This window comes from Cervus canadensis, chromosome 16 (genome assembly GCF_019320065.1).
Source record: "Cervus canadensis isolate Bull #8, Minnesota chromosome 16, ASM1932006v1, whole genome shotgun sequence".
NCBI lineage: Eukaryota > Metazoa > Chordata > Mammalia > Artiodactyla > Cervidae > Cervus > Cervus canadensis.
In genome coordinates this window covers 31,518,861-31,533,151 of record NC_057401.1, presented here as the reverse complement: position 1 = coordinate 31,533,151, position 14,291 = coordinate 31,518,861, and the positions used below count along the sequence as shown (strand labels likewise).

At 41.8% G+C, this 14,291-nt stretch overlaps 1 protein-coding gene across 2 annotated transcripts in view; it reads right to left on the bottom strand.

Moving 5' to 3' along the window:
* The window catches only part of PLCXD3 (phosphatidylinositol specific phospholipase C X domain containing 3), a 190,129-nt gene that overhangs the window by 60,050 nt on the left and 115,788 nt on the right, over positions 1-14,291 (bottom strand). For both annotated transcript variants that reach the window (XM_043488895.1, XM_043488894.1), the window contains exon 2: positions 12,756-13,464. In XM_043488895.1, the coding sequence (XP_043344830.1) occupies positions 12,756-13,464 (709 nt within the window). The remainder of the gene's footprint in view (positions 1-12,755; positions 13,465-14,291) is intronic.

The following is a 14,291-nucleotide window of genomic DNA, read 5'->3' as shown; positions in this document are numbered from 1 at the left end:
TAAGTTAAAGGCTGAAATGTCATTGCTTAGAGTGATGTTAGCAAGTTATTAGAGATTATTTAACAATTTTGTTAGGGGGAGCCCACTTCTAGCAGGGAAGATTTGGCTTATATTATCTCACTTAAACAAGCACTTATAGTTGTTGGGATCACCCTTGGCAATTAATAGATCAGTCATCCAAAGCTACACTGCAGACAGTGACCGCAGCCATGAAATTAAAAGACGCTTGTTCCTTGGAAGAAAAGCTATGACAAACCTAGACAGTATATTAAAAAGCAGAGACATTACTTTGCCGACAAAGGTCCATACAGTTAAAATTATGGTTTTTCTAGTATGTATGTACTGATGTAACAGATGGACAACAAAAAAGGCTGAGTGCCGAAGAACTAATGCTTTCGAACTGTGGTCCTAGAGAAGACTCTTGAGAGTCCCTTGGACTGCAAGGGGATCAAATCAGTCAATCCTAAAGAAAATCAACCCTGAATGCTCATTGGAAGGACTGATGCTGAAGCTAAAGCTCCAATACTTTGGCCACCTGATGCAAAGAGCCAGCTCACTGGAAAAGTCCCTGATGGTGGGAAAGATTGAGGGTAGGAGGAGAAGGGGTCAATAGAGGATGAGATGGTTGGATGGCATCATCGACTCAATGGACACGAATTTGAGCAGACTCCAGGAGATGGTAAAGGACAGGGAAGCCTGGCATGCTGCAAGCTACAGGGTTTCACAGAGTAGGCAGGACTGAGCGACTGAACAACAACATCCAAAGCTGTGTCTTCCAAGTACACCCAACACAAACAAGCCTTCAGGGGCACTCATTCAACCAAGACTGAGAAAAATATAGCTCCCCTGCCAAAAGGGCAAAACAAATATTCAGTTGAAAACATGACTGTTGGCCACCTCACCTTCTGCTTCTTTCTTCCCTGAATAAGTTGTAATACCTTGAGGAAGAAATTGGAATGTTCACCAATATCAAAGAATCAGCAATTCCGTCTACAAAATGCTGTGTGCTCACATTTCTTTTCCAGTCTCAATCCCTCTGGCCTCTACCACCTGGAATTCCTTATACTCATCGTCAGTCATTTCCAATCCCTGTCCAAACAGATAGGCAGAAACCTAAGCCATGGAGAATGCCAATTTTCAGTATGGCTCAATCTGATAAACTTGCATTTCAACAGACAAGCCTTGGGCTAGTTTTTCACTAACTCTTTGACTTGTCTCATTGTCAAAATGGTCCGGGAATCTGCACAGATACAGTCTCAGCTGTTTTAATGAGAAAAAGAACAACAAAAAAAGCACATATAAGCCTAATTCACATCAGAGGTTTTTGAACAAAATGGAAATAAGTGCACTTAAAGGGGGTAAATGAAAAGCAATTTAAAAGCAAATCCTGACATCTGGAAGCTGACTTGACTTTCACAACAAGGTCATGTTCTCTTCCTGTTGGACATACTCTCCCAGAATACCAACCCCAAACAAGATTACTCCAGATCATAAGGAAGTGAGATAAAAAAGATATTTTGTAATTTTGTCTCAACACAGAAACATCACCCACAAAATATGAAACATTGACCTCACTAGACTAAAACAAACTACTCTGACTTCTTTACCAGTTATAGTTTATCCTCACTCTAGTCCTATAGATGAGACATATTGAGATAGCCAATTATAGATTTGCTCTGATAACTTCCAACCTAAAGAGGACATCTGCTTCCTTTAAACCTTCCCATAAGTCACCAACAAGTCCTTCCTATCCTCTCTTACTGGGATGTTCATGGTTTCTACGGTGTGCGTCTTGCCTAAGGCCCCCTCCTCGCAGTCTCAAAATGTGATACAGATATGGTCCATTTTAATTCTTGAATCAGAAACCTCTTACTCACTCAATTGCTTGACAGTTCACATCACAGTTCTTTTCAAGTCCCAAATAAGCCTCCCCTCCCCTTAGTTGCTGGCTGAATGTCCACCCTACTGTGCCTTGACCTGGCTGACTAAACATCCCTGCTGCCTGGACATTTCCTCTTTATTCCTTCTACCCCCATCAACCTCCCTGCTCTTACCTCTTTGTGAATGCCAGCTATACACTAGGTTAGTTTTTCCTTTAGATATTAAACTCTAGCAACTCCATCTAAGGAAACAGAGCTCCAGAGAGATTTACTAGAGTGAGTAGACCTCTACCCTAAGCTGTGTTTTTTGGAAAAGTATGTTTTTTCTCTCTCTTTCTCTCTCTCTCTCTCTCACACACACACACTCAGCTGGCACTCTCTCCACACACATACACACACACACAGACACACACAAACACACACACACACACTCAGCAGGCACTGAATGGGCATCTGACTTCTCAGTAGCTTGGCAATTCTCTCTAGTCTTTGGCTCTCCTGCTACAGATAATGAAAGGTACCTATCTACATTTGCCTGTACTTTAATTTTACAACATCAGCAGAATGAAGGAGAGCAAAAGCTTTTATGTGCATGCCTGCTTCAAAAACTCTTGGGTCAAAGTTGTTAAGAAAGAGTTATAGACAGCCCTCCCTCCTTCCATACCCCAGCATGACCTGGGCTAAAATCACTCTTCTGTCACAGAGCCTCATGGTTGGAAGCTGTTACAGAATCTTTTTCCTTTTTTTTTTTTACTGTTTGAAATCAGAGCTGGGGAGGCCATTGGGTTGCAAAGAGTCGTGATGTTAATTGGTGCTGAAATATTAATTGGTTTCGGTGAAAGACACTGAGTCTGGAAGTTACTAAGGTTTCTTCCATGAGGTGTGCTTTAGAGCCCAAGAGAACAAAGAATCCCTCCCAGGAGCTTTTGCTTGTGTTTTTGAAGCACAATCATCCATGATGTGGGAGAGAAGATACAAGGGAGAGAATAGCAGAGGACCATCATTTGGATCATGATGGAGGCTGAGTGCCAAAGAACCAATGCTTTCAAACTGTGGGTCTGGAGAAGACTCTTGAGAGTTCATTGGACTGCAGGGATATTGAACCAGTCAACCCTAAAGGAAATCAACCCTTAATATCCATTGGAAGGACTGATACTGGAGCTGAAGTTCCAATACTCTGGCCACCTGATGCAAAGTGCTGACTCTTTGGAAAAGACTCTGATGCTGGGAAAGACTGAAGGCAAAAGGAGAAGGGAGTGACAGAAGATGAGATGGTTAGATAGCACCATTGACTAAATGTACATGAATCTGAGCAAACTCCAGGAGACGGTGGAAGACAGAGGAACCTGATGTGCTGCAGTCCATGGGATTTCAAGGAGTCTGATATGACTTAGTGACTGAACAACTACAACAATTATTTGGAAATTGATGATGGGCAGCTCTACCTTAGTGATAGGACAAGAAAATTTGACCTTAGAGGAGTCATAGCTTAGATTTAAGGAAGAAATAACCTGAACCTGGGGTGGGGAGGGACTGATAGATAAATCTTGGAGTTGACTATCTTTTTAGATTGCTTAAAACCAAGTGCATCTGTGGGTGGGGACAGTTGAGGCACACATTGTGTGCAAACAAGAGCTGTGTTACTCAAAGTGAGCCTCATGTGTTAGAAATCAAACTCTTTGAGCATCAGACTCATGAATCACAACCTCAGAGAGTGGCAGAGCACTGCTCAGTCCGCCAAGACCTGGGCTAGAAGAAAATTTGCTTTCTGGAGCTTCCTTCTGATTTACAAGCCAGATTCCTTCTTCTGGTGGTTCAAAAGACCTAGATTCTTTTTTCAAACTGGAGTATAATTGATTTACAATATTGTGTTAGTTTCAGGCATACAGCAAAGTGATTCCATTATGTATATAATTTTTTCAGATTATTTTCCATTACAGGTTATTATAATACATTGAATACAGTTCCCTGTGCTTCACAGCAAATACTTGTTGCTTTGGGCTTCCCCGATGGCTCAGATGGTAAAGAATCTGACTGCAATGTAGGGAGACCCGGGTTCAATCTCTGGGTTGGGAAGATCCCCTGGAAAAGGAAATGGCAACTCACTCCAGTGTCCTTGCCTGGAAAATCTCATGGATGGAGGAGCCTGGCAGGCTACAGTCCATGGAGTTGCAAAGAGTCGGACACAACTGAATGATTCCACTTCACTATCTGTTTTATATATAGTAGCTTGTACCTATTAATCCCATACTTCCAATTTATCCGTCCCTCTCTTTCCCCTATATTCTCTTTGGAAACCATAAATTTGTTTTCGATGTCTGTGAATCTATTTCTGTTTTGCCTATAGGTTTATTTGTATTACTTTTTATGTTCCACATATAAGTGATATCATACATTTGTCTTTCTCTGTGGGGCTTTCTTCAGTTAGTAAGATAATCTCTAGGTCCACCCATGTTGATGTAAATTGCAACATCTCATTCTTTTTATGACTGAGTAATGTCCCATTGTGCGTATATATGGCTTCCCCAGTGGCTCAGCAGTAAAGAACTCGTCTGCAATGCAGGAGACACAGTTTGATCGCTGGGTTGAAAGGTCTCTTGGAGGAGGAAATGGCAACCCACTCCATTATTCTTGCCTGGAAAATCCCATGGACAGAGGAGCCTGGCAAGGTCACAAAGAATCTGATATGACTGAGCACATTTGCTCAAGTGAGCATGCGTGTGCATGCACATGCACACACACACACCCCTTATCTTTCTTAAACCAATTATCTTTTGATAGGCACTTGGACTGTTTCCTTGTCTTGGTTATTATAAATAGTGCTGCTATGAACACGAGTCTATCTTTGCAAATTAAAGTTTTTTCAAAATACCAGATTCTGATTTGATCCCAGGACTAGCTCACACCACCATCTGAACAAATTATTTAGCCTTTTTGACCTCTGGTTTTCTAAATTGCAAATTGGGAATATCATCTGTTGAATAAATGAAGCCTCTGATAAATATATGTTGAAAAATGAAACACGATGCCAGCATCTTGTAAACAATGACTATTCTAATACTGATTTTACATAATGTCCTTGATAGTCTTTCTCCTTAGGCATACGTAGCCTGAGAAGGCAACTTTTCCTTTTACAGAATAGACTGATATTAGATCTGCTCTACCAATGCTCTGAGCATTGAAGAATTGATGCTTTTGAACTGCAGAGCTGAAGAAGACTCTTGAGAGTCCCTTGGACTGCAAGGAGATCAAACCAGTCAATCTAAAGGAAATCAACCCTGAATATTCATTGGCAGGACTAATGCTGAAGCTGAAGCTCCAATACTTGGGCCACCTGATGCGAAGAGCTGACATTTTAGGAACGACTGATGCTGGGAAAGATTGAAGGCAGGAGGAAAAGGGAACAACAGAGGATGAGACGGTTGAATGGCATCACTGACTCAATGGACATGAGTTTGAGTAAACTCCGGGAGTTGGTGATGGACAGGGAGGCCTGGCGTGCTGCAGTCCACAGGGTCACAAAGAGTCAGACACAACTGAATGAACAACAACTAACGCTCTGACATACTTGGCCACGTGGTCTGGAGATGGAGCCAGAAAGTTGTTCTTCATGAAGATTGATGTCACCTGTAGCAGCTTTTGAACCATTCTGATTCCCATTCCCTCAGTGAGGTGTTTCTTCGCTCCTCAGAACTGCTATGTTGAGTGATGCTGCAAGGGAACAACTCCTCAGAGACCAGCCCATATCTGTTGAGTCCAGGCACTGACAGGGTAAATCAAGCAGCAGGGGTGTTCTCTGGGGAGCTGTTGTGAGCTGGGGTGTCTCCACTGAATGGAAAAAAAGTTCATTGTGCTTTCGAAGTGGAAAGAGAGAGGGCCCCATGAAGGTCAGCCAGGAACAAAATCCATAGAGCATCCCAGGCCCAACCTCTGACCCCCTCCATTCAAGGTTCTAGAGCACCATGTTATGTTGGGAACAGTGCAGGCTGAGAGCTGGTTCACTTTTCCACGTTGTTTCCTGCAGCTTGATGGTCACTGACCCATCCTAGTCTTCCTGTCCATTTTCTGCCCGCATTCCCTCTGAGGTGTAGAGGGTGGAACTCTGTCTGCAAGCTGGGAGACCTGGATTATGATTCCACTTTTGCCAACAGCTCTGTGACCTTGGGCTACATTTTAGCATTCCTCCAGCCTCAGTTTCCTTACTAAATGGAAAACAGTCAAATGAGCAATAGCCACAAAGCAAGGAGGATAGAGCCAGGTCACCTCAAAGTTCCCTTCCTTTTTATTATTCAACAGCAGTGCATCCCTGGGGGATCCCTGGCAGCATGCTATCTTGAGGCAAAGCCTACACTTAATATCTGCTCTTTCATAGCCTTGCCCACTCCACTTCCAGTATACTTTACCTTCCCAATGCCTCAGATCTGATTCTGCCCTCCAGGATGACAAATGATGTACTATATGCACTCACTGCTAAGAAATTTGAATCTCACCTAATTTATAGAAGTAAACATGGGACTTGGAGTCAGACCCAAATAATAATCCTGCCTTTGCTAAACTAATATGTGACTTTGAGCAAGGTGCTAGACATTTCTCAGGCTGCGTTTTCCATCTCTAATGGATGTGATGCCTAATTTGTAAGGCTGCAGGGAAGATTAAATGGATACAATTAATGTAAAACACTTAGCACAGTGCCTGGCACAGAAAGAGGGCTCAACAAATGTAGTTGCCTTCCTTTCCTCAGCTGGATGAAAGTGGAGCTTATTAAAACCTATCTACATCCTTCTGCCTTACCTTCAAGGCAATGACTGTGATCATGAGAATCAGTGGGCAGGGCAATTAGTATTGAACAAGTGTGTGTTTCTGTGTGAGTGTGTTTAGTCACTGAGTTGTGTCTGACTCTTGTGACCCCATGGACTATAGCCTGCTAGGCTCCTCTGTCCATGGGATTTCCCAGGCAAGAATACTGGCTCAGGTTGCCATTTCCTTCCTTCTTTCTAGCACATCTTCCTGACCTAGGGATTGAACCAGCATCTCCTGCATTGGCAGGCAGACTCATTACCACTGAGCCACCATAGAGAGTACTTAATAAATCATCATTACTATTACTGTTATCTTCATCATCATCATCTAAATTGTTGACTTGTATAAACACTGTCTAAATTAATCCGGCATCAATTTATTTACAAAAATGCACTGCTCCTTAAATATTCTGACAGGTGGTCTAATGAATTTTTTTAACTAAAAAACCTATGATTTAATAAACTTCCACAAATTAGAGAAGGACTTGACTCAAGTTATGCACCTTCTTTTTAAGAAGGTGTGAATTCCGTGGGGGTGAGGTGCAAAAGCTGGTGTTTGAAAAATAAATTAAAAATAGGTCTTTAAGAAATTAAAATCTGTGTCTTCTGGCATTACTAAAATGTAGAGAACGCATCTGCAGTATTTGGAACCGGTGGCCAGATTGAAAGTTATGGTACCTAAATCCAAGCTGGATTTAATTTCCCTGAAAGCCACCCACATCTTAAAACACTGTTTTCTAAATTTATGTGCTCAGAGTTTTGTTAACCCAAATATTAAACATAATAAAAAATTATAGAGAAACTTTTCAGGTGCAGAAATGTAGGATTTTAGAACCCAGAAAGATCTTGGAGATAACTGAATTCAAACTCCAAATTTCACAAATTTCACAAAATACACCAAGGTCCAGAGAAGTCTTAACATTGCCTAGAGACTTCCTCTCTGGTGGCAAAGGACTTTCTGAATAAGCAGCTTTGGCACAATAGCAAAAGAAAAGTTCAGAAAAAGTCTCTTTTGTGGGCTTCATCACTTGGTGAAAAGAGAAAGGAAATATGTTTTCAGAGAGTCAAGTGTTCTTTCACTGTTTCAGGAGTAAGTCACTTTTGCAAGGCATCATCCGAGGACTGACAATGACATTTCCCTATAGAAAGTGAAAGTGTCAGTTGCTTAGTCATGTCAGACGGTTTGTGAACCCATGGACTGTAGCCCACCAGGCTCCTCTGTCCATGGAATTCTCCAGGCAAGAATACTGGAGTGGGTAGCCATTCCCTTCTCCAGGGGATCTTCCCAACCAGGGATCGAACCCAGGTCTCCTGCATTGCAGGCAGATTCTTTACTGTCTGAGCCACCAGTGAAGCTCTATCCTAGGCATACCCAGATAGCGAAAATACGTCCAAACCAAACTAAACCTCTGGATATCACATTAACACCATAGGCAAACACAGGCTTTGCAATTGGTTTAAAAGAAGGTCTTTGAGTACTGAGACAAGCTACACTGAGAATGCTTATAGCACAAGTATTATGGTCAGGTTCAGACATATTCACAAATCATTTGCAAGTCATATGCATAATTCTAGAGACAAAGGTTGACTCTCCCTATAGGGTCTTCATTTCTACTTTTTAAATTCTTTTTCCACTCCCTCTTTTCATTGATTTGCTGTTGCTGTTTAAATGCTAAGTCGTGCTGACTCTTGTGACCCTGTGGATTATAGCCCACCAGGCTACTGTCTGTGGAATTTCCCAGGCAAGAATACTGGAGTGGGTTGTCATTTCTTCTCCAGGGGATCTTCCCGGCCCAGGGATCATTGAGCCAACAGAGAAGCCCCTTTTTTACTGATGTGCATGTTGCATGCTCAGTTGCTTCAGGCAGGTCTGACTCTTTGCAATCCTGCGGACTGTAGCCCTACAGGCTCCTCTGTTCCTGGGATTCTCCAGGCAAGAGTACTGGGGTGGGTTGCCATGCCCTCCTCCAGGGGATCTTTCTAACCCAGGGATGGAACCCACATTTCTTACATCTACCTGTAGGTGGATTCTTCACCACTAGCCCTACCCGGGGAAGCTCCCTTTTTACTGAAACAGCTCTACTATTCCAGATATATAAGCCAGAGGCAAATGAGAAGTTCTGAATCAGAGCAGATGGCTGAGGACATTCTGTCCAAATTAATTCCATGGGGTGTTAATAAGTGTTATCTGGAAAAAAATTAAGTGCTTGGAAAAAATTGTATTAGTTAAATTTAAATAGGATTATTCACTAAAATATTGGCTAGTGCCTTTTATATGCTAATGTGCATTGTGATTCTTTTGGGAGAGTTGTGTAGATATATATGAATATTTTCAGTACTCTCCTAACTTTTCTAATCTTTACTCTATAAATCCTATTTTGTTAATGCTGTACTAGAGCATATGTAACCAGAAAGCAGTTCAATTTATAACTTGTAAAATCCTACGCTGCATGAAAGTCCATAAGAGAGAAAAATGAAAGTCATTTGTTCCTTGAGTAGATTTTCCTTCGTGGCTTCCCAAAGGCTATTCCCCACCCAAGTATGGAATCAGGGTGTGGTTCCTGGCCAAATGCAAAGTAGGCAAATTGTATGGAAAAGTGTTTTCCTAAGCATCAACTAAAACAGCAGAAGGTAAAGCTGGAAGGGAAGATTCCTTTCAGGCCCAATATGTAAATGTTGGAAGTAAAGGTTTTTATTTCTTAATTAAAGTTGCAGCAAGAATGAAGAAAATTGGAGAGGGAGGTGGGAGGGGGTATCGGGATGGAGAATACGTGTAACTCTATGGCTGATTCACATCAATGTATGACAAAACCCACTGAAATGTTGTGAAGTAATTAGCCTCCAACTAATAAAAAATAAATTGATCTGCTTAGAAAACAAAAAACAAAAAAAAAGAATGAAGAAAATTAGAGTCAGTCACCCTCTCCAGCCCCTTCCCCACCTCTAGTGGGGATTTCTCAAAATCTCGGGGCTCTATGGGGTAAGTTTGAAAACAACACATTTTTCTGTATATATAATGCCCTCATTTTTAAATAGGTAAGATAAGTGGTAAGTTGTTATTTATGAGAACAATTAATTTTTATAGAAAGTGGTTCTATTAAAGAAAAAGTCTTGTTCTGATGAACACATTGATGGGACTAACTGGATGTAGGCTTAGGGCCAGGGAGAGAGGTGGATAGTTTGGTGTAATAATCTAGAGGAGAGTGTAGTGTCTCCACTGCAATATGGGGGTAAGGGGAGAAAACAGGTGAGAAAAGGATAAGGAGAAGATTCTGTCAGAGGGCATGAGTCTAGGGTGAAAAGTGGTACAGATGTCATCAGAAGATATTCCAGGTCAGGAGATTCGTAATTCCAGATGAATCTGAAGATCAACTTTAAATCACCTACTTTATGATTATAAAATCTCCCTTGTCTGCTCAGATCGTTAGTAAAGTCTGAATAAACCATTATATAGAAATTAAGCAAGAAGCAAGTTTCACGTCTCAGGTTACAGAGGGTGGAACATGGACAGGCCACCTTGGACAATCAATTCATAAAATGACACAAATCCAGAAGAGCAAGGGCTCATTATGTATGAATGGAAGAAAACTAGACATCAGCAGAAATTTTAGGGAAGGCTTTACACTTTCTTACAGTGTACAGTAAAGGGTTGGGAATCTTATTTGTATCGAAGGAACAGGGAGATCCTAGCAAATATCTGAACAACAGAAGGAAGTTATAATTTTGTATGGAGGAATTCTTCCTCTCCAAGGTCCTGTGCCTGTCATTGCCAAAAAATATATTTCCCAAAGAAGTTAATGTATATTCCTAATGATCAACTGGCCACCTCTACTTGGATGTCTTTCTAGTACTTTAAATTTGGCATGGGGCTTCCTAGGTGGCACAGTGGTAGAGAATCCCCCTGCCAATGCAGGAGGCACAAGAGATGTGGGTTCATTCCCTACATTGGGAAGATCCCCTGGAAGAAGAAATGGCAACCCACTCTAGTGTTCTTACCTGAAAAATTCCATGGACAAGGAGCCATGGGTGGGCTACAATCCATGGGATCCTTAAGAGTTGCATATGACTGAGGGACTGAGCAAACCAGTTTAACATAACCCTGATTGGATCTTTCTCATGCTGTAACCAAGTCCCTGTATCTTTGTTTTTTGCCTCTGTGAATGCATCCATCACTCATTCTACTTCTCTTTTCTCTCAATCACACCACATAGCCAAATAGTCATTCTAACTTTTGCTGTGGCATACTGTCCCCTTCTCCATTTTCTCACTTCCTCACTTGAGCCTCCATATGATTGCTAAAACAGTTCCAAGCACTTCTTAACTGCTGAGTCTCTCCATTCCATTTACCCACCATGCTTTACCTATTATCCACTGCAAATGCAGGCCTGGTCAAGTCACTCCACTGTTAAATATCGTTTTCTAGCTCCCCATGGCTCATAGGATGACATTCCCTGTAGCCTGCCTAAAAGCCTTCGTACAAATCTGTTCCTGCCCTGTTACAAATTTCACCTCCCACTTCCCACCATCTAGCATTTTCACCTCTAAAGGCCATCCATAGCATTTTCATTGCTCAGTCTTTTCATTTTCTTGTTTTCCCTACAAGACCTTGAGCAAAACATTCATTCTCTGTCTCCTTATCATAATTCAAACTACCCAATTAAAGTTAAAAGTTGTGATAAGAACCGTGTTTGCTTTTCAATGTTTGCCTTGTTTAATACTTTAACTCAAAAGAATAAGCAATATGTACAATGATACATGTTGTACTGCAAAATGAGTTACAGACGTCTTTAGTGATTGCTAATTGTGGCTCACAGGTGACCACTGCCCTACAGGTGTGTAGGGGCTTGACCAGTGGAATGCTTACTCTCTAGAGATTGATTGTTGCTTTGAATAAAGTGTAAAGACATAGAACACAACTTGGGAAAAATGGGGTTTGAGTCTTTGGTTCACTATTCATTGCTCAAGTGGCTTTAGGCAAAATATTTCATGTCTCTGAAGTTTTTTGTCTGTAATATAGTGTCTACTTCCCAGGATTATTATGCAGGTCAATTGGAATCAGGTATGTAAAAATACTCTGAAAACAGTAGAGAAACAGCTTTGTCATCTATATAATTCTAAGCACATATGAAAAGGAGTGCTATGAAAAGATAACTAGATATGGAGTCAAAATGCAAAATGTGGGACTTCCCTGGATGATCCAGTGGTTAGGTTTCCACACTTCCACTGCAAGAGGTCCAGGTTTGATCTCTGGTTGGGTAACTAAAACCCAGCAAGCCATGTGGTGCAGCAAAAGCAAAAAGAAAAATACATGTTCCTGTGGGTTGATCTGTGTCCCCACAAAATGACATGGTGTTATTGTTGTTGTTAGTTGCTAAATTGTGCCCGACTTTTTGCAACCCCATGGACTGTAGCCCACCAGGTTCTACCTCCTCTGTTCATGGAATTTCCTAGGCAAGAATACTGGAATGGGTTGCCATTTCCTTCTCCAGGGGATCTTCCAGACTTAGGGATCCACCTCCTGGATTGCAGGTGGATTCTTTACTGCTGAGCCACCAGGAAAGCCCACAAAATGACATACTGAAGTCCTAACTCACAGCATCTGTTAAGTGTGAACTTATTTGAAAATAGGACATTTACAGATGTAATTAAGTTAAGATGAAGTCACTAGGGTAGGCCCTAATCCAATATGAATATTGTCCTTATATGAAGAGATGACAGAGAAACAGGGAAGAATGTCATGTAAAGATGGAGGCAGAGATGGGAGTGATGCACCTGTAAGCTAAGGACCACAAGGGATGCCAACTATCACCAGAAGTTAGGGGAGTGGCATGGAAAAGATTCTCCCAGAGCCCTCAGAAGGAATCAGCCTGCTGACACCTGGATTTCAGACTTTTAGCCTCTGGAACTGAGGGGTGGTAAATTTCTTCTGTTTTAAGCCACCCAGTTTGTGGCACTTTGTTGTGACTGCCCTGGCAAACTAACATACATGGGTGTGAATCAGCTCCATCACTTAACAGCTCTTTGAAGTTGGGTTAAAGTGCTTAAACATTCCCCCTGAGAACTTAAGGACACTTACCTTTCTGTGATAGTTTCTCTGAGGCCACTGGCCACCCCTTTGACCACGGTGCTTGCTTTGGGAGTCAGCACCACCTGAGATATGAAAAACGACCCCTTCTTCCTTCTCTCAGTGATGGACGCCTGGAGAAACTGGATCAGTTTTTCCGGGTCTGTGGTGTTAGCCCAGGGTGCTGGCATCATCTGCCCAGGCCAGAGAAAGGGCACTTCCAGAGCCACTGGACTGTGGTAGAAGACCAGCACTTGGTAGTCCTTCTCCCACAGGTACTTCAGACTCACTTCCTGGGCAAAGATCGCTGGGCACATTTTATTTCCATAGATGTCTTTCAGCATTTGGACCAGTTTTTCATGGTGATATTTCTGCATCCCATAAAAGTGGTTGAAGTCCAAGAATACTACCTCCTTATGGTGATCTGTGAGGAATGCATTGATCTCCTCAAGACCTTCATTGACTTTGGCACTGAACAAACCGTGAGCAAAGTAGAGTTCATTGTCGGGGTCTCTCGGCTTAGTGGAAATTCGAAGATCAAAGTAACGGATCCCAGCTCCTAGCTGACCGGTAAAGTTCATGGTTTGAGTGGCTAGCCATTTTCGCATCAGCTTTTTGGCCACAGTTCCAAATACAGAGACAAAATTCTGGACAGTTTCTGGCTGTTCAGGACCCACTGGAGAGGCTTCATCAATGTAGAAACTGAAGGAGTCATGAGATCCTAGAAGAATAAGAAGGCACAACATGGTTATATTCCAGTCCTTTGTCTTACCCAACTTCTTTCCCTCTTGCCAAGTCCATATTTCTGCCTCAAATGAGCCAAAGGAAACACTAAGGAACATTTACCTAGTACATCCAAGTGTCTTAGAAGGGTCTTTTTTTTTTTTTTGTAACCTAATATGAGATGGTTGGATGGCATCACTGACTCAATGGACATGAATTTGAGCAAACAAAAACAGTAGATGTTAAGAAGAGGTGGCAATAATACACAGAAGAACTATACAAAAAAGATCTTCATGACCAAGATAACCATGATGGTGTGATCACTCACCTAGATATCCTGGAATGCAAAGACAAGTGGGCCTTAGGAAGCATCACTACAAACAAAGCTAGTGGAGGTGATGGAATTCCAGTTGAGCTATTTCAAATACTAAAAGATGATGCTGTGAAAGTGCTGCACTCAATAAACCAGCAAATTTGGAAAAATCAGAAGTGACCACAGGACTGGAAAAGGTCAGTTTTCATTCCAATCCCAAAGAAAGGCAATCCCAAAGAATCCTCAAACTACCACACAATTGCACTCATCTCACATGCTAGCAAACTAATGCTCAAAATTCTCCAAGCAGGCTTCAACGGTATGTGAACTGGGAACTTTCAGATGTTCAAGCTGGATTTAGAAAAGGCAGAGGAACCAGAGATCAAATTGCCAACATCCGTTGGATTATCAAAAAAGCAAGAGAGTTCCAGAAAAACTTCTACTTCTGCTTTATTGATTACACCAAAGCCTTTGATTGTGTGGATCACAACAAACTGGAGAATTCTTCAAGA